This window comes from Typopeltis vanoorti, chromosome 23 (assembly GCF_054136105.1).
Source record: "Typopeltis vanoorti isolate ZY-2024b chromosome 23, IOZ_Tvanoo_1.0, whole genome shotgun sequence".
NCBI classification, from domain to species: domain Eukaryota; kingdom Metazoa; phylum Arthropoda; class Arachnida; order Uropygi; family Thelyphonidae; genus Typopeltis; species Typopeltis vanoorti.
In genome coordinates, this window is record NC_143571.1 from 42,585,571 (window position 1) to 42,607,836 (window position 22,266).

General features: G+C 33.8%; 1 protein-coding gene across 1 annotated transcript in view; it reads left to right on the forward strand.

The window, feature by feature from the left end:
- The first annotated feature begins 274 nt into the window (after nt 1-274).
- The window catches only part of LOC150093805 (glycine receptor subunit alphaZ1-like), a 34,705-nt gene continuing 12,713 nt past the window's right edge, over nt 275-22,266 (forward strand). The window contains exon 1 of the mRNA XM_090412520.1: nt 275-562. Within this exon, the coding sequence (XP_090268646.1) occupies nt 275-562 (288 nt within the window). The remainder of the gene's footprint in view (nt 563-22,266) is intronic.

Sequence of the window (22,266 nt, forward strand, 5' to 3'; positions counted from 1 at the left end):
GCGATCTGGTTTCTTCATAGACAGCTTCTTTCACTTCCAGGTTTTCGGTTCACGTTACCACAAGTTTTTATTTATTTATTATTATTATTATTTTTTTTAATTTTTATTTTCAAAGAGACGATACTTTTAAAGAATGGCAATTCAATTTTTTTTTTATTATTTTAAATAAATAACACTCTCTTAAAGCGATATCCTTGCCATCGTAATTAAAACAAATAATGCTATCTACCACCGATTCAGTACAGATTGCGCGTGATGTACGAGTTGCGAACGGATGGAGTTGTTTAAACTCGCCGCCATTCGTCTTTGCAGCAGTAGAAACACTGGAATGAACCATGGTTCAACATCTGGAAGCCCGACGGACGAGGCTGGGTTTGGACAGGAGAACCTGTCCGAATGTGTTGTGGCAACCGTGAAGTTCAGCAAAGGAGACAATCTGCGGCTTTTACTCATGATTCGTGCTGGGCTCCTATTTTCAGTGACAAGGAATCTTAATATTGTAGCCTATAATGACAATCTGCACAATTCTGGGCTTCCAGCTTTATGGCAACAGTTCGATGAAGTAATTTCCTATATCAACACGACATAGTCCCTCCCCGCCCCTTGTGTACTGCTTTAACCTTTGTTGTAATTTTATTTTATTTTTATTTATGTAATTTTAGATACTGCATTGCTTAACTTAATTTTTGTACATACATATTATTTATTAATTTATCTTTGATTATTTCGGTATTGCTGTACCTTTGCAGTACGCGAAGCACAGTATGATCTTTGCTGATCTTGCGCCAATAAACTACAACCCAACCAATCAATTCCCTATCTACAACGCGATGTCTGTTCAGGAATGATTCAAGGATATGGGTGTTGACAAACTTGACTAGCCCGCAGATAGCCCTGATCTTAATATTGTCGAACGTATGTAGGATGAATTTGAACGCCGATTGCTACCAGGTCGAATTACCCGACATCAGTGACCGAACTCACTAACGTTTTGAAGCCTTTTACTTTGAATCGTCTATTATTTTCTAATAGAATTTTTTTTTTAATCAGAGCAGATCAAACCTCCCTGTAAACCCTTTTCATTCTGACCTTCATATACAACACAAATAATTAAAATTTCATTTCTCATTATGCTACGCCGTCAGTCATTATTGCCACTAACAAAAGCAATAGACATTCACGTGCTGTACTGGTAACTTTATTATTTATTTTTTAAGTCCGTTTACTTAACACGCAAATTGCATGCTAACTAAACGGTCGTTTAAAGGCTGACGTAGGATTATAAATAAGAGACGTCCCGAGCTTCCCCCCCTATTATGTATTGGCTGCAATCCTGAGCGTATAGAATCATGCAAAACAGTTTATACGATACGAACAGAGTATTCAGAAAAAGTAAGAATTTGTGAACGAGATGGATCGTGGAACAAATTTAAAATTAAGAGCAAAATTCTGTACACAAATTTTAAATAGTAATGATATGCGGGAAGGCGAGTTATTCTAATTATCGACATGTTATTATATTTTAGGCAATATCGAACGTGGAATTAGATGAATATTGTATTCCGTATTGTGAATATACGTATGACAAACTTTTGAACTCACTTTAGAAGTACGGTTATTGTCATGTGCTATACGAGTTACTTATTTTGAACATCTCGGATTAATATGCTCTGTATTACTAATGTCAATCAAAAAGCATTAAATATCTACATTGAAATAATTGCTTCAAAATTAAATTTTGATATTATTAAGAATTGCTCAATAATTATGTAGGCTATAAAAGTGACATTAGATTTCTATAAAGCATAATTCTGAGCATTTTTCTAACATCTGGGTGCATTTGTATTACACATGCCCTTTGGTCGGAAAGACCAAAGTATCTTCAAGTATCTTCAGAGAAAAGAGGAACATTTGTTTTAGTTTTGTTAATGAAATATAAATCGAATGTCTGTGATGGAGGTGCAAGTGTTTTCCTCTCTCTGTAACTTGATCTCATCTCTTGAAAATGTAATTCACACACACACACACATGTGTGTGTGTGTGTGTGTGAATTTTTATACCGGATATAATAATTTTCTGATGGTAATAATTCTGTCATTTGTTTCATGAGAATTTCAACTGTATTGTTTATGTGAAGCTTATTTGTTGGACATGAATATACGTGTAGGCTGTCAGAAATTTTGAAATTATATCATGGTTTTATCATTGAGTAACAGTAGTATATTCCGGTAAGTACATATTAATCATAAAGATTTATAATTGTTATAAATCATTTTCAATCAATCTATTGAATCATGTTTAAGAAGAATTATCCTGTTCAAATAATCTCAAGCACTGTGGATGAGAATATGAGATTGTCACAAGTGCTGAATAAACCACTTTATATATATATATTATATTACGTAACACCTATCTATATTGAAACTGGAGGGTAACTTTTCCTTGTAATTGATACTTCAGTTTCAGCATAACGCAGTCTGAAAAACAAGGCTGTGTGGGTTGGAAAAACACTGAGTTCCAATCTCGCGAAAGAGAATTAATCACTCTTAGACTGATTTTTAATTTCTCTTTTTATTTCAGAAACATGCCTGTTTCCCTCGGGAAAAAAAAACAGGACAGAGAGAGCACATTTATTAGCTGATATAGTATAACACGGAGGTAGGATTAGCTTCCCTTTAATTGCCGAAATTAAGATTACAAGAACAGCCAAGTGAACTAGAAGATAACATTTTTGATTTAAGAAAAGAGTAGTGGTTTAAAAAAGCTGGCTATTCCTTATAAGAAATCATAGGAAGTCAGAGGAGAATAAATTTGTAACAAAAACTATTCTTTATTTGAAAGAACAAAATAATCTAAAATAGACTGCATAGATAAAGAAATAATAGATATTTCTTTATCTATAGAATCAAATAAAAACAACTGAATTAAGTTTTTGAATTTTTGATATGAAAATCATTTAACTAAAAAGCCTTGGTCATTGGAAGCTGATTAATGAATAAAAACATCAAAAAGATGAAAACGTATATATTTTGTTCATTACTATAGCACTATATTATATTTAGTGCTCATCAGATAACCAATATTATATTGATTATCTAATTAACAGAAAGTTGCTTTAAATATGCACGTTAATTTGATTCACGCGCCATACTTCTTGTAATTTTTTTTTCTCCAAAATTAAATGATTATAAGTATTCTAAGGGAAATATAATTAAAAAAAGAAAACGGAATAGCGTAAAAACATTAATTTTTTTTCTTGTTTCATCGTCTACCATTTCGTGCTATTCACAAAAGCCATAAACTTACAAATGTTGCAATGTTTGTTGTTTTTCTTTTATTTTAAGTCCTTTTAATTAAATGTAAATTGCATGTGAAGCAAACGTTCATTAAAGACAAAGCTGCAGCAAATTAAAATACCAAGTTTGAAACAACGAATCGTGCGAGGCAAGTTGTTTGTTAGAAACACTGCGTTTGAGAAATGCAAGAATTTCTGAACGATATCGATCGGGAATTTTATATTAGACCAACTCTTGAAAACGGATTTAAAACAACGAGTGCTTGTTTTTCCTTCAGAATGTAGGGAAATTATGTTTTAATTATTGCGATGTTGTAATTGTATCTTTGATTAAATCAAAAGTATAAACGGATGGGCGAATCTTTTTGAATTTGAATCTTTCCTTTCTTTAATTTATTACTTGGAAAATAGGAGCTGGTACAATTTACCTGGAAAATAATATCTTACTGTTCCTCAGATTTTGTTGCTATTAATTAACTGAATTATTAACATTGCTGTATGCATATGGTCCTAGAAAAATTCGGAAAACTGCAATATAAACAAACTTTTTTTTTTTTTTTATGGATATCGTGACTTAATATGTTAACACTCTTTACGGTGTTCTTAGTTTCCGTTTTTTATTGATTTTATTCAAATTAGTCATTTTTTTCCTGAAATTCCTTCCAACCGATATTAATCTTTGCCCACCTTTTCCCTTAGCTGTCCAAATTTCATCTCGATAAAATAATGTTGTTGGTCGTGTATTATAAACTTTTAATATATTCTTTTTCCTAGCTTAGTTTTAAGTAGAATAGAATTTGTTACACGCATTTTATTTAGGAATTTTGTACTTTTCATATGATCTCCTTTCATATCTTTAATTTTCATATCTATCTTATACCATTCATCTTAAAATAGGACATATATAAGTGGAGTGCACTAAGGATGAGAATTGGTATCGTTGAGTCTGAAGCTGAATCGTTAATCGATAGTGATATGTAGTAAGAGACGAGGCCTGTAGACTAAAATTAGGAACATATTGTTTCTCCAGATTAACACCCGAAGCATCGCCATGCTCACCGGCAACTTCTGTAAAGACCTTGACCATACCTGCAATAAGAAGTGCAAAAAAGCTGGTCTGTGAAATATTCACTTCACACTTATACAAGAAATGAAATCAAGAAGTTCGTTCAAGTCTGTGTATGTTATGCCCTGATTGGTCGCAATGAGGTGTATGCAAAGATTATCAAGAGAATGTACTAGAGCAGCGTTTCTCAACCTTTCTAATCCCAAGGACCAGTAAAATGCCTAAAACAATTCTATGTACCACTAAGTTATGTAATTTTTTTAAAAATGTATGTGGGGATTATTGTTTAACTTTTATAGTGAACAAATGTTAAGAGAGGCACTTGAGGATGTAGAAGAAGGAATAAAAATAAACGGAAGAATCATTAATAACTTAAGATATGCGGATGATGTAGTAGTGATGGCAGAAAGTGAAAATGGGTTACAACAACTTATTCAAAGAATTGAAAACTCTTGTAAAGAGTATGGACTAAGAATTAACACAAAAAAGACCAAGATAATGATAATGGGTAGAAAAATAGGAGATAATGTAAAAAAAAGATGTGGAGGAAAGATTTTAGAAGAAGTGGAAAGATTTCAATATTTAGGTAGCTGGATTTCAGAGAAAGGAACTTCAGTGTTGGACATTAGAAATAGAATAGGTAAAGCTAACTCGGCATTTATGGAAATGAAGAGAATTTTAATAAACAAGAACACTAAAAAAATAGGCGTTAGAATTGGAATAGTTAAAACAACAGTTTGGAGTATTGCAAGTTATGGAAGTGAGTCATGGACACTAAGAAAGAAAGATATGGAAAGAATTAATGCATTGGAAATGTGGTGTTATAGAAAGATGGAAAATATTAGCTATACAGAAAGAATATCAAATCAAGAAGTTTTAAGACGAGTTGGGATGGAAGGAACACTGTTAAAGAATATTATGCAAAGAAAGACTAGATTTGCAGGACATCTTCTCAGAGGTTCTTCGGGACACCTGACAAGAACTATATTACAACGGAAAGTTGAGGGGAAGAGAAGACATGGAAGACCAACTAGAGAGTGGTTTAATGACATCGTGGAATGGACTGGTTTAAGAATGATGGAAGCGACAGACAGAGAGAAATGGAGAAGAGCTGCTCATCTGCTGCAACCCTCTTGCTAGAGGATGCTACCGGACGACGACGATGTGGGGATTACCAATATTTTGGAAAAACTGTGCCTTTTATAACATAATAAATCTAAAAGCATATGGAAACATAATTAATTAAGTTGAAAATAATTAATTAACTAAATATTGAAACATAATTAATTAAGTTGGAAGTAAACGACTACAAGTGTATCATCACTGAACAAAGTTTTAATTTTTATTAAACAAATAAAGGTATCAGTTTCCAATTTGCTGTGGGCAAATGAATGGGTATGACAGCTCCGTCCCGCTGACATTTTCATCTGTCCACAGCAATTTTTATATTTTATATGTTATCCCCATTCATCTCTCCACATTCATTAAGCTCACCTCACAATAAGTTTCTTAGTGCCGTTGGTACCATGGGCAAATGAATGGGGAATGTCAGCGCCATCCCGCTGTTCATCTTCCCACAACGACGTTTATCTTTAATTTCCATTCATCAACCCACAGCAACTTTTATAATTTATATGTCATCCCCATTCATCTACCCATACTCATCGTACTCATGAGCCGCACAACGTACTTTTATTTTCACCACTCTGTGATTCGACCTGTGACATGTAAACTGTTCCATTCGTTAAGTGAGCTGTGAGACGAGGGAAAATGTTGTTCTTTTCTTACTCCATTCAACATAATACTGAATAAGAACTTGACATCCATGGATTCCATCATGGATGACATCCCTTGTCCTGTCCAAACCATCCTCTGCATATACCCAAAAATTTCACTCAGAACATCCCAAAGCCATTAATGCCCCTAATGCATCCACACCCACACCCACACACAGACCCTCCCATACACACACTTCCGGCCGATATGAACGCTTTATTTCCTTGACGAGTTTTCCATGACCAGCAAAAAAATTTAAGACATCCTGTTTTGTGAGGTCGTTCTCGATATCTATTAACAGTCCAACCCAAGATATCAGTCCCAAAGTGTTATTCACGTGGTCGGGCGCATTTTCCCGACAGCGACCGTATTTCGTTTATACCGTACACATGTGATTTGTACTAATAGTGTTATGATGGCGGTTTTAATTATATCCGTCCTGTTTTATCCAGAGGCTCAACAGTGGTCATCGTAAATCTGGCAGATTCATTAATCGTGTGGTGATTTTATTTATATCCCTCCTTATGCTGCTTGTATTCGTTACGTTGTGATGTCTGTACAATCCATGACCATATGGATGTTGTTGTCTGCATGCGACGGATTCGGTGTGCTCAGCGCCATATTCCCGCACGCGACCGTACGAGATACGGAACTTCGCTAAACGGGACGAGGGCAGCTATAGAAAACGTCATGACGATTTCAATACTTCTTCAGATAATTCGGGAAATTCACTTCTCACTGAGAGCAATCTCCAGAATCGAGCCAAACCAAGATTACGGAATTGCATTTTAAGCCCGCTGCCACTTGAAAGCTCAATTAACTGTTCTTTTTTCGATAACGAAAGGTCTTTCTAGTGATTGTAAGCCTAGCCTGAAATAGACCTCACACCTACAGAAATTTCTTATAAAAGTTATTCAGAAAATATGTTTCAAAATTCTGTTTCAGAGTTTTGAAGTGATCGCAAAACTTTTCCAGAAACTCTGAATCAACAAAAATATAATTTTCACTGAACATGATTCCAATTTTGGAAAATATGCAAATTGTCTGTCTTTTACATAACTAATACACAACACCAATTTTTTTTTCTTTCTCGAATGCCTTTATTTTGGTTGTAGGCATCAAGAACAGCTAAAGAATTTCCCTGAAGGGAGAGATTTAGTTCATTTAATTTCGAAAAAAATGTCTGAAAGATAGGATAATGTTCATAACCATGCTTCGTCAAAGGAGTGATACAAAATCAGAATTATGTTCATTTACAAAAAATAAAACTTCTTGCCTTAATTGAAATGATCTTGTTAGTACTTTGCCCCAGGAAAGCCAACGAATTTCAGAATGAAGCAAAAGTTTCATTCTGAAAATTTTCATTCATTAGTTTCAATTAATTAAGATTCTGCGTCACCTGCTATATCAATAGTTCTTCTACCTACAGTATCGTTAAAAGAGGAGTCAAATCAACATCTTTTAGTAACTTGTTGCCAACCATAGTTTTTACCACATCTTTTATAGCTAGAAGTAGTAAATTTTCCCCGATAGAATGAGGTTTCCCTGTTTTTACTGTGCGCAAACTTAAGAGATAGATGCTTGCGCTGCCTTGCTATAAATGGAACCCATAATGTCGCTAAGCGTCGCTGAAATTGGCTTTTTTTCCCCTCCAATTTTCTTATTTTTCACATCACGATGTTTTATTCATAAATGTCGTAGTTACGCAGGTTTCATGCACTCGTTCGACAACACTTCATAACACAAAATACATTGAGGTTTCTGTTCACTTTCATCTCCATACCAAGTAAACCGGAATTCCAAATATGAATTGTTATATTTCCTACTGTATTTTTTCTTTGAACTGCTTGTTTCTTCTACTTTAATAGTATCAGATTTACTTGCCGTTACAACACGTCTATCACAATTAGGGTTAGCATCACCTGTTTCATTTGCTCTTCTTTTCAAAGTCCTAGTTCCAAGCCACTTTTCCATTATTAAAAAACGTTTCCGAAAAATATCTAAATATATAAATGGTGGGGTTTAACTCACGACACACTTTGTTCAAGTATCATTTAGCACTTCTGAAAGTATACTGAGTCTTGGTTGAAGGAGGAAAACCTTCAGTAATAAAAATCAATAAACAACAAGCCATTAGTTGAAATGGGGATAACACATGTTCACTTTCAATCTAACAAAACAGCACGGGAAGGCGGAAGCAATAAAACTATATTGTTGTTCACTTCCCCTCTTATGTTATTATGCTGCTACAAATTATTGTAGTGGCAGAATGACGATGAATAAAAGAGGGGTGAAGTGAACAACAATTGCTTCCGCCTTTGAACATTCTGACGCTATTTGTTGTTTTTTGAAGTCTCTATTTGATTTCAATAATTTTTACTTACTTATTCAATTTTAATTTGCTTGGATAACTGAAAAATATATATTTATTTAATTAAGTCTGCCTGCAGACCACTTGTCCCATCGTCGCAGACCATCTGTGGTCCGCGGACCACAGGTTGAGAAACATTGTACTAGAGAATCCTGCAAGAGAAGTGGAAGTAGAATTTAACTGTGTTCCTAGGCTGTGAGACTTGCCTTTATATGCTAAAATTTCATCAGTTAGAGATTTACTGGAAAATATCTGATCAAGAATTGAATGATTTGAATTTAATTCCTTTTGAAACAAATTTTACCTAATTTCAATCTTACATAATTTAATTATTATTATTCATTTGATTCAAAGCCAATGATTCCGAAATGTAAAATAAAGCGCTGGTTAGAAATATTGTGGTAGGACAATAATATCCTTCAAATGACAAGTTTACTTCTCTTCCACATACAGGATGATCAAAATTAAAGTTTCCTTGCTACGAAACTTTGCAGGCATACATTGTGCGTCATGCTAAAGCGATATCTGAGAGGTAAAAACTAGTTCCAAAATATACCATCAGGGGCGCTGTATGATGTACCGAATGAATATGTGGTAATTATTCTGTGTGTGTAAAAAGGACAAAAGTGACACAATCATAAATAACACGTCTTTATTCATTTCCATTATGCTTTCACGGGATGTACTGTTCAATGTGCTGCCCTTCCTGGTATTCTACAAACTGCATCCTTTGCACAGCGTGTTTAATGGCGGAACGCAGCTGGTCGGACACATGCTGCATTATGTTGTCTTTCAGCGCTGGCAAGTTATCAGAATGATCTCGATAAAACCTATCTTCGAGAAATCCCCAGAGCCAGAAGTCACAGGAGGAGGGGGTCAGGACAGATGAACTGACCAAGCTTCAATGCATAATCATTCAGTCTCTATTGTGGTTGCATGATAATTAATTAAAGAGATGATTTCCAATATTGGATCTTTTGCTGACCACATTTTCATCTTAATATATCACTGTCATGGGTCTGTGGACTGCACCATGAGACATTCACGTGCTGATTATGTAAACCACCTGTTGGCTGTATTCATTCCCACTGGGATTGAATCACTTTGAAAAGAGTCGCTTGTGCCCAATGCAAATCATAACTACCTCATTCACCTGGAAGTCCATGCTGATTTCTGCAAATATTTGCAGAAATCTGCAAGGACTTCCAGGTGAATGCTCTCCAGTGCGTTACTATCGAAAAATAAATGTTCTTGATATCGCGAATCTTGATGTTCCTTCGCCTCCTACTTTCCTTATCGTTTTTTTTCTCTGCCTTCCCACAACAAATCGTGCGAATATCACAGGTTTTAAATATATCACACTCGGCCCACAGAGTTCTACACCGATTCCTTAATCTAATCCTCAACGGTATTATGTAGCTCACAAGGTGTGTTCCCCCCCCCCCCCAAATCATAATAATATTACATACAATCATTAAGAATCAAAGATATTTTTAAACTTCATTCATTGTCGATTATTGAAAATATGCATGCACGCCAATGACTGAAATACAGGACATACTAAACGTTCACACAAGTGCTTTGATGAAATTAGACCTTCGATCTAATTTCATCAAAGCACTTTTATCGATCGGAGTTTGTTACTGGAAATCGAATTTCATACGCAGCAAACATTTATTTGTGAACGTATCAGATTGAACCCCCCCCCATGAATATCCATGCCAACCTATGCAGCATACAGGAAATACTAAATACTAAATACACTCTTCGCAGACAGACAGACAGACAGACAGAAACATTGGCACTTTTCTTCGGTTCTATCTGATATTGTATTTAAACTAAGCAGAAATATACGTGTTGTCATTGTCCGTTCTAGAATATAACAGTTTCTTAAAATTTTGTCTTTCTCACTCAAGTGCTAAAGTTCTTATCAGTGCATTTTATCTTAAATGCTTAATCTTTACAGCATAATTGATTTCTGCTGAGTAGGGCACTTGAAGAAAAAAAACACTGTTATATTAAGAAATAATATATATTATTTCCTAATATAACAAAAACTATTTATTAGGAAATAAACAACAGAATTGAGAACTATCAGGTGAAATAAAAAAAATATGACTAATACATTCATTGTTGAAATATTATTATTCAATAGCTATTTCCCACTTAAACTGTTGCACTAACACTTTGGTGATCTTTTGTACTATTCTCAAGAGCCTGTGTAGCTCAGTGGATGTGGCGTTTGCACACCACAGCGCTTGGCCGCACGAAGGAAGACCTGGTTTCGAGTCTAGTCGGCGACTAGAGGAAATTTTTCTAAGCCTTTTTTCGACCGCTTCCCGAGTTAGTCGATCTCTGGCACGGGCAAGCAGGTTTTTCGTCCTGTAAACTCAAGAAAATTGACCGTAGAACCCACATTATTTCAGACATTAAATTTATTGCGTTAGGGTTAGGGACCACGAGATGGCGGCACATTTGAGTCGTCTCTCTTCACTGTGATAATTAGTGAAGAGAGACGACTAATTCGCTTAATTAGTGATAGCCTTGGGCCATCTATCTCTGATTGGTAACAGTGGAGATTGAACTGCCCACTCAGTCTCCAAAAGTTAGATAGGGCTAAATGGCCTCGCCTACTCCCCGTATACGGGAATAAAAAGGCGTTAGCTGATTTTTTTTTTTTTTGTACTATTCTTTCAGCCTCTCACCAAATGGGTCGTCAGTGACATTTTGTTGGAAGTTAATATGGTTTTGAATTGGATTACTTTTTTTTTTAGTAAAAAAAAATCGTTCGGGTCTTCATCTGACGCAGGTCAATTCAGACAAAAACTATTAAAAATCGAAATTGTAATTACACTTGCAATATGAGAACACATTTAAAAATAACGGGTGAGTGACAACTGTGCTATCATTAAAGCAAGTCAGTTAAGAAATAGAGAATTCGTTCGATGTTATATTTATACTCAAAGAGAAAAATGCAGGAAATACATGATAGCTGAAGGTAACATATCGATTACAAAGAACAGTAAATATCTTCTCTGTAATTGTCAAAAAATTGAGCGAATAATAATAGTTCAATAGAGCGTACCATATTATGGACTGGCGTCGTAAGTATAGGAACTGCATGACTGAAAGAGAAAAAGAAGAGAGAGAGAGAGAGAGAGCAATTTTAGGCTTCACCTGAATAAGTTGATTTCTTTCTTTAGTAAATTTGTTTTTTCTATTATAGAAAACAAATTTACTAAAGAAAAGTAATACCGACCTGTTTTCTCCAAGTTATTCGAAATTCTAAACGAAATATATGTGCAGCATCAATTTTCTAGGTGACGCATCTTACACAGATGTGGACAAATACATTACGCCATCTTACAAAAGGAAACTAATCAATGCTATGAAAGATTTAATGGGAGTTTTTCACATTATAATAAGCTACTATTTATTTATTTATTTTTGATATTCGCCAATACGAAAGGGTGTACTTGTGGTACAAGGTGCCGTGAAAATATGTCTGCAATTGTTTTAAAGAAACGTATATGCAACTAGGTTGTTCCCACTGAGGAAGCAGGAAGAGGAAAAACCCAAGACAATTATTTTCTATTTAATGTATTTTTTTTAATATGGAAATTTTTTATTCCCTTCTTCAAATGTTTCATTAGAGAAGAGATAGTCAAACTTCGGATAACAACAACCTGTACTTCCCCAGTTTCCAAACACGTACCATACCGATTTGGCGTAATTCAAAGAAAATCCAAAAAAGTTGAATAAAGTTAGAAATTGATTTAATATAATTTGATTTTATTTGATAAAAAGTGCTTTGATTTTGATTTGATTAATTAATATCAATCACTACCTTTGATTGATATTAATTAATTATAAGTATATTAATAGAATCAGAGTAAATCTTATAGGGAAGTGTGGGAAACTACAACGCAGATTCATTTTGCATTCACCTGCGTCACCCAAATGGAGATTTTGGGTCTAATAATAGGCCAATATTTCACATCTGTCATATTTTCATACAAAGTGAGCAATTTATTTTCCGTACTATACTGTGCCAGCATCGTGTGTGTATATATATATATGCATGTGTGTATGTGTATGTGTCGTATCTTGTGAAACTCAATATTCTGTTCTTTCTTCCAACTCTGTCTGAAATGATTGATCAGTTTACTTCCCTTCTATATCCATGTCAATTTGATGTGTAACTATATTTTTCTTTTCTTCTTATTGCATTTCCTCATTCGATAACTTTTTTAATTCAAGCAGTGTGAAAATAATTTTACCCCGGTAGTTGTCATATTTGCTCGTCCATTGATCATATTTAATGATTTTGAACTCCCGTTCTTTATTTGAATAATCATGCTTTCACAATGCATGTGTCAAATCTTGGACTTTAATTTAAAGAAGACTGTCATCCGTACGTCAAACTATATATCAATATATGGGGGCGACCTTACATTAATTCGACTTGATTAATCTGTACCTGCTGTGGTGTAAGTCAGAAGATTTTTAGAATTATGCTCTACAAAATATATTTTAAATCCCAGAAAAGATAAACAATCTCGCAACAAATATTTCATGATAATCTTGAGTCCTAAATAAATATGCATTTTAATTTTCCGTAAACACTTCTGAAAATGTTATGGAAAATTTGGTCTTGCGGACAACTTTAAATTCATAATGGAAATTTAATCAACCAAATAAAAAATTAGTTTTGAAGACTAAGGAATTCTCAGGTGATGTCTTTTGGTGATAACCGATCTAAATGATTCATCAGATGCCTAATCTACGTAGCCGCATGACCAAGTTTAGGTCACTAAATCTTCAGAAGAAAGAAGAACAATATATACAGGTTCAAAGTAGAAGAACTAAATATATATATATATATAATTATAAACAAGCTCTCAGATGTAATTTTTCCATCAGTGATTCGTCTTATTGTTTCTCGAAACCTAGGATTCCTAAACATTGCATTGTGAAAGCATGAAAAAATGGTCAGAGAACTCTCTAAGTAAAATTCAGTAATAATAAAGACCCTCAAGAACAATAAGCTTCAAGTTAATATATTTTTATAAACATTTTTTTTACAACATGTATCCAACTGTGATTTGTAAGGCACAAACCCAAAATCTAAATATTCTACTGAATATTGAAGACACTTCTTTTGTGCGTAAAACATGATCATTAATTGCTTCGATATTAAATTCAAATAACAAATAACAAATCCATGACATAGTTCACCATTCTTCGTGAAGACACCTTTTTGGAAGATGGCCTCTATAGGGGAATTCGCATACTGCTTTTCACTTCATCAATCCATTGTTCATTGTTACGATTGGAAATTGGAGTTCATCGCTATCATATGTCTTGAAACCAACTGTCTTCAAACATCTGACTGGTTCGGAAACGTGTAGAAACATCATAGAATCGTATGATTGCATTAGAACTGCTTTAATCATAGTGGTTCAATGCTCTTCGCATAATATGGGCATCATAGTGGCAGGATCAATTCATTAACATTTTTTGGAATGTACGAGTTATCTCAAAGATCTTCCTCATATTAAAATTTCGTCCCACCCAAGGTAAAAATTTTAATGAGTACCACTTGGTATTCCACTTCCTTCTATACATATTTAACCTTTGTGCTTCATAGATTTTCAGAAGGCTTTTGACCGGGTAAAACCTAACAAAATGTTCAATATATTAGATAAATTAGACATAGAAGATCATGTACTTACGATTATAAAAATGATTTACACCAAACAGAAAATGCAGCTGTTTAACTCCGAGACTTCTGAAGTGAAAATAAAAAGAGGAGTTAGACAAGGTTGTATCTTTTCACCAAATCTATTTAATATCTATAGTGAGACAGTGATGAAAAAGATTGAAAAACAAAAAAACAGGAATTAGTATCAATGGTATAAAATACAACAATCTTAGATATGCTGATAATACCATTCTAATAGCAGAAAATAGAAACAAATTAATCCAATTACTGCAGCTACTAATTGAAGAAGGTAAAGAATTTGGATTAGATATTAATGCAAAAAAAAAAAACAAATTTATGAAAATCTCAAAAGAAAGCAGATCTGAGCCATAAATATTCATAAACAATATGAAAATTGAACATACAACAGAATACAAATATTTAGGGACTTAATTTACTGCAGATGGAAAGTAAGATAAAGAAATAAAAATAAGAACAGCCATAGCTAAAGATGCATTATGGAAAAATAAAGATCTGCTCAGAAGTTCTGTGAGTATCGAGACAAAGAAAAGAATGATAAGAATATTAGTATGGCCAAGTTTCGCATATGGAAATGAGACCTGGATATTCAAGAAGAGAGTAAGGCAACAGATAATGTCCTTTGAAATGTGGTGCTATAGGAGAGCTCTGAAAATCCCATGGACAGAACATGTGACAAATACAGATGTCTACAGAGAATGAGAACACAGAGATCTTTATTACAGGAAATGATCCAGAGAAAGATAAGATTGGAAGGACATATACTGAGAGGTTCAGCAGGACAGAGGATACTAACAGTTTTAGAAGGAAAAATTATGAGAAAAGGATCAAGAGGCAAAAAACGAAGGACATGGCTTGAAGATATAAGATCATGGACAGGATCACATGGCTATGCAGAAACAAAAAGGAAAGCTACCAACAGAGTGAACTGGAAGGACATGGTGCTGCAGCCTCTCACTGAGGAAGCTACATGAAGAAGAAGAAGAATATTTTTCTCTATAATGTAACAAAGATATTTGTCACCTAGCTAAGATAAGCTATGCTCGCAACATGTCTGATTAAAAATGTACACGATTTTATTTGGAAAAGTGCGTTCGCTATTCAAATTTCAACTGTTTCTACACGTTTCCAATGAATACATGTGGTTGTTCACTTCTTCCAACACCAGTGTTAGGTGGATGAGATTTTATTAGTGAGACAAATCCTCTTTTAGTGTTACACAAGTTCCATAGCTCAGTCGGAATTAGCAATACTCTCTCTCTCTCTGTCTCTCTCTCTCGTAACACCGATGTTCAAATCCATCGCTTTTAATTAAAGATGAGTTAGCTAGTCTCATATGAAAGCGAAGGATTTTATCTTAAAAAAACAGAGAAATTGACGAGAAATGCATGCACTTAATAGACGTACTTTATAGCCTTAATTACTTCGATAGTAATGTAAAACAGCTTAATCCCACCCCTGCCATTTCCATATGAGACGGCTAACTCCATTTTATCTCCTAAACCCTTATGAAATTTATAGTGTCATTTAAAAGCAACCATGTGCTAATTTGGTACTTCCGTGTTCTTAAAAAAAAGCGTGAAATCCTGTCATGCAAAATTGATCTTCATGTCGAAGTGTAACTAAAGCAGTTTAGAAAAACCGGTGGTGTTGCTCGCATATAGTGCTGTTATTTCTCTCAGCCCATTTCATATTTGAAACGTTAAATATCTTCAATCGATAATGCGTTTTACGAACCTGTATACGCCTTCACTTAGAACATCGTGAAGGAGAAATCAATGATGAAGAAATAATGTTAAAAGTACTAGAACTTTTTTTTTATGCACTTGAGCAACACGCGCAAATCCATTAGTGTTTAGCCTGCAGAGAATTTCTCAATAGTTCCGTGTAGAAAATGCTAATGATTTAGCATACTGTCAGCAGGGGAATTGTTTTTTCTGTTTTCCTTTTTTTTTCTTTTTCTTTTTATATTTACCGTTGACTACGAATAGTTGTTGACTGAATTTTATTTTTGTAAGGAATTCTTAAAAATTCCTAACAGTATTGAAATGAAATCTTAAGAAAAATATTATTTTTCTTGTTTTTTGTAGATAAAATAACTTGACTTTATGCTTTATTCAAACTAATGAACTAATTATAGTACTGAAGCTGATAATACCGAAACAGAAGAAGAAGAAATTCCTCTTAGTCTATCTCATATTCTATCTTCAAATTACGACAAGCTGGTTACCCCGAGAATTAACGGTAAGTCCTCACTTCTGTTACGCTTGTCAACAAGCAATGACTGCAACACTTTTTGTTTTCATTTATTTTACATTTTTTTTTGTTTTCCTTAAATGTTTCCGAAAAAAACGGAATACTGATTCAATAATTTGTAATAATGATATCATTTGCATAGAATTATATCTATGTAAATGACATTGTTGCATTATTATTCATGCATATCCGAACTATGTTAGAGTTCGGATCATTCTTTAGGAATTTGGAACAATATTTGGATAACGTAGAAAGGTGAGAAGTTTTTGTAAAAAAATACTTTTTTTACAAAATATTTTCATGAATTTCGTTGAATTTGTTTCTCTGGAGAAAGGACATATTAAGAATATGCTTTCTCGTATGTTGTCAAAAAAAAAAATAAAATTGATATCAGTTACTGTTTCCTTCCCCATGTAAAGATATTGGAATATATCCATTTTTTTTTATATCACAATCCCACCAACGAAAAGCTATTAGCCTATAGTTCATTAGTATTACTACCGTGGATGGCCTAAGCATTAGAAAATCCAGAAACACTGCTCTAGAGACCAGATACAGGGTGTTCGGGATAAATTTGACAGTTTCGTAAGGAAAAAGAAAATCTTCTTTGTATCTATTAAATTTAATGAATTGACAAAAAAACATTACAGGCAGAGTTAATTACAATACTATCAACAAGATTTACTCAAAATAACCACCATTAGCATCGATCACAGCTTCAATTCTGCTTCGGAACCTCGAACAAGCTTATGTTCGAGGTTCCGAAGTATGTTCTATAGAGCAGAGAAACAGTTGGAATTCGAACTCTGGTGCCCTTGGTTAGAGATCGGATAAGTTAACAGTTCTGCCAACAAGCCAGATTATTATTATTATTATTTTACAAATATAAAAGTAGAAAATGTACTGTGATGGATTTTTTGGATAATAGCAGTTATTTATTCAATAAACAGCTTTGGATATTTTTATGGAATATATGCAGCTATCTTAGTTGTTCATTGATAGATCAATAACGGAATCAACTTCGTGCAACAAATTATTATAAACTTTGTTTCCATGGAAACATATTTCATAGGAACCTCTTCTCATTATGTCGCACGTTTCTTTAAAAATATTCTAGGTGTTAAGCCTTTTCTCTATGAAAAGAGAGAGAAAAAAAACACTGCTATACAACAGCAGAAAGGGGTGGAAAAATGAGAGAAAGCGATTGTGAACGATAAGTTGTGGTTAAGAAAGTTTCTTTGACTGTTTTTTTTTTCTTTTTCTTTCATTTATGTTATACAAAATTTATTCTTTCATGTGTTTCTGCACTTGGAAACAGGAATATAGAGGAATATAGTAAATAAATATATCAGGTAGCGGGAAAGAGACCCGGTTAATGTAAAAAATGCTTCACTTTGTCGTATATATATATATATATATATATATATATATATATATATATATATCGAAGCGTCTAGTGGGTCAGTTGAGTACATGTGATGACAAAGCCGAGGCCACACTCCTTCGGTATTTAATATCTCGGATGTGTTCAATGCGTTGCTCGATAGATTTTTCTATCTGTCCATACAAAAATGATCTTCTATCGCACAATAGACGATAGATACCCGGATATTTATGCGTGCCATGAATGTTAATTGGAAATCGGAGTAGTGATCTCATCTTGATAAAGGGGGATCAATACTGTTTTGATTTTATGTTCTCTAAGTATTGGAAATAGAGCTAATACGAGTATGGAAAAGTGATGATGCCTCTGTTTACCTTCTCATTATATATACAGTCTAGTTTTCTGCATCAGTAGATTTTTCAGAATGGGCACCGCATTGTGGTTTATTGTCCTCCAAACCGCATCCAGTTTTCAATAATGAATGTCCCAGCAATCTAATAAGTCTGTCTGTACGCTTTAGACTTCGTCAAACGAACCATCCCGATCCAACTTACATGGATGAATAATACTTAAATAACATTCTAGTGATAACCTTCATGTCTAAATGCATCTTAAATAACATTCTAGTGATAACCTTCATGTCTAAATGCATCTATCTCATCCTGAGAGTGTGTATACCGTCCAATAACCAAGAACCTATTGTGCACTATGCAATGGAATCCGAATATGTGCGATGATGTTAGCCTTGTACGTAGAAGTCTTTGCAACGCCTTAATTAGGGCACGAACTGATTTATGACTGATATGGCAGCATATAACAATAACTCGCTGAAAGTGGGATAACTAACATTGCTAGTATTGTACGATATTGGGGTAGTAGGGTTTTCATCCCGCGAAAATGCACAAGCCATCCAGAAAAATACACGTTATATGATTTTTGAAACACAATGTATGTAAATTATGGGATTTATTGCTGGTGACCGTTACAATTGTAATTAATGTTTCACGTTTTTAGTATTCGGAACTTTCCATTTTCAAATGTATTATTTAGTTATATGCATCCATAAACGCAGTGCTTTAAATGCAAATGCGACGTTGAAATGAGCACCCAGATACACGGATTGATTGAATTAGAAATAAGCTTAGTAGCGAATCGTAGCATTGTGGAAATTGAATGCAAAAACATGACAAACCAATCAAACGCTTTTTAATATTGAATGAAACGATGTTATGATAAATTGTCAACTGTCAATCCAGACGTGCCAGATTTCAGTATAAAAATGACATTATTAACTTTTTCTTTTCGAAGTTTCTTTGAGTAAGATTTAATTTTAATTATAAATAGTGAAGATATCTACATGAAAGGTTTATCACAATGAGAAAACTTAGGCGATTAGCACTATTTTTAATAGCTCTATTTACTATTATTATTGTTTTTTTATTTTATTAATTAATGTGTTTGAAAGTCACTTCCCTGTTCATATCCTCTCTCTCTCGGACTTCTTTCTATTCACTCTCTCTCTCTCTCTCTCTGTATTTATGTTATAATTTTCTTTCAGATAACGAGCCTGCTGTCATTAACGTTCGTTTGATCATTGTCAATATCCGAAACGTAGATGTTTCCGAAATGGTAATATTCTCCTCTTACGTTTTCATTTAATTTCAATAAAAATATTCATCTCATACCTCCTTAAAAATGAATAATTAGGTAAAAATAATTCCTTATTATAATATGTTCTTAACTTATTATGAAATTTTTTTAGCCAATTTAGATTGGTTAAAAAAACTTTTAAGACGCTCATGGGTCCAACATTATGGCCATCAGCTTGTTTCTAGCTAATTAGATTGCATAGTTGACCGAAAATAAGGCGGTGGTGGAGATATCCTGGCATGAGGATTGTTTTCAGACAACACAGAGTCATATTATCCTTACCGAACAAACCTTGACTGTTAAATTCACGTCTTACTTGGAGATTGTTTCGCGCCAGGCATTCCCCTGGATTGGGACAATATGGCTCAGATGGATCTGGACTCTTCCAGCAAGACAGCGCTCAGTGTGACAATCACAATGCTCGCATTGTGGAGACATGGTTTGAAGAGCATATCCAAGTATTCCGTGTCCTTCCCTGGCCCCTAATTCTCCATTCGCTTATCGATGCCAGTGCCTCTTCAGTCACTGACCTCCTGGTATTTTTTTTTTTTTTTCGTTAGTTCAGAATACCTCAGGACGCTTTCAAGTGCCAAGACGAGTGTAAACGATTATCTTGGCCAAAGGAGGCTCAACGTGCTGCCATGTAAGTGGTCATAATGTATTGACTCATGAGTATGTTGTTACTAACATAAATTATTGATACTCTTATGAAATTAGAGGTAGCGATGTCTTCCTTCGAAAGAACAGAAGTCATTTATTTTCAAATTTGTATCTTAAAAATTAAACTCGTAATAATACGAATTAAGAAATTATCCTTAAATCATTTAAGCTTAGTATATGTTAATGCAAATGAATGTCTGCACTTGTAAAACAAAAGGATAGGTGCTAGTTGACCTCTCAAATATGAACTTTTACAATACTTTTTTAATTCGGAGTTGCATTGAGAAGAAAGCTACTTTTATCATTATTCTTTAGTGGATTCTACCATTTCGAAGCTATTCCTCTAACAAATGTAAAATCCTGTAAACTAATGTAAACGAAATAGTCGACTGTTTTTGACAGTATAACAAACTACTTGGATGGAGTAAACAAAAAAAATTAGGAAGAATGGATAAATCGGACATGTTATATCTTAAACAATCATTTTGCCCCTCAAGGTTTGAATTCATATATCCAGAATTGACTTCATTATTTTAAACATTTCGCGGGTTTCTAATTTTGTTTTGCTGTAAACATATACATTCCAACAGAATTTATTTTATATTTAAAATACCAATTGTCTTATTTTCTTCGCAATTTTAATGGTGTGTACGTTGCGTTCCTCAGTGCATCATTACATTGAATTTTGCTGCCAGAATAAATTATCCTTAAATGTTCATCAAAGTACACTAAATAGAAATAATAAAAATATTTGATATGCTATTATAAAGAGAGAGATTGTTCATTCATTCGCTCAGTTCATTAGAAACACCTAAACGGCAAGAGCTACAAATTATCTATTTAAATGTCTGCTTTTTTATAGTTACAATAAGCAGGTTCTGTATTTTATAACTGAAAAAGCGAATGTGAGAACAGATTGTGTTTTGATGTTAGCAACTATACCTTATTAAACTGACAACTGAAAAAAATTTTGTTCTAGCAAATGATAAAAACTGCAAATACAAGTGTTGACTGATATTTGAATCATAATATTTTATTAATACAGACTTCTTTCCTTAATTTTGGGAAAATAAATTAATTTATTGGCACTTGTAGCTCAGTGGAAGTGGTGCTTGCATTCTCGGCGCTAGGCCTCCCTGAGTTCAAGTCCTGTCGTCGATTGGAGGAACTTTTTCTAAACCTTTCTTCGACTGGTATAAATATTGAAAAATATTTAAAATATACCTGTTTAGCCAATGATTTACATAGGAATATTCTATGAGTGAGCACAGAAATATTAAAGTAAAATTAATGGGGTCCTCCTCCACTTGTTAAAATTTAAAACCTGGTGTTTTAGCTCGCAACGGTTTTGAATATTTACTGCCATTGCAGCACAATATTTCTCTCTTTTAGTATTAGACCCAAACTCATCTTCATATTGGATTAATATATGTAATGGATGTGTGAGAATAGCAGTTTTTTTTTCTCCATTGAGAATTTTGTTTCTCTTCTTGAAGTACTGTACGCTGTGAAGTCTACTGTTAGAGTGCTATTGACTTCAATTGGCGTAACAGGTGGCAGCTGTTCAGTAGACTTTTAAAAAATACGGACATGGAAATCCAAATCAATAATCCTTATGTTGTCCTTCTGATACTACCTTGACATTTCGTCTTTTCTCGTGTGAATTCGAATGTGTTCATCGATTACATATGTTGTGACATTTACTCAGGAAATCCACATACGGTGTTACGACATAATGTTGTGTGCTGCACAGTGTAGTTTCAGTTGGTATTTTTTTTGTAAAACTAGACTTGTAAGGATTAACGCATGGAAAAAAAAACATTAGAGGATAATTATTGTCGCTGTACATAATTTTATTTGTCGGCATGTTCAGGACTTAAATGTAATAAATTCAAGAGAAAGAGAGCAATTAACTAATGTATATATAATATAAACATAAAAGTACTTTCGAAACCTTTACGCGTACCTATCAATGAAGGCACAACTTGATAACAGTGAAACTTTACGCACATCCTTATGGGGGAGCACTTAACAGGTCAACGAGGCTATTCTGTCACAATCGAAG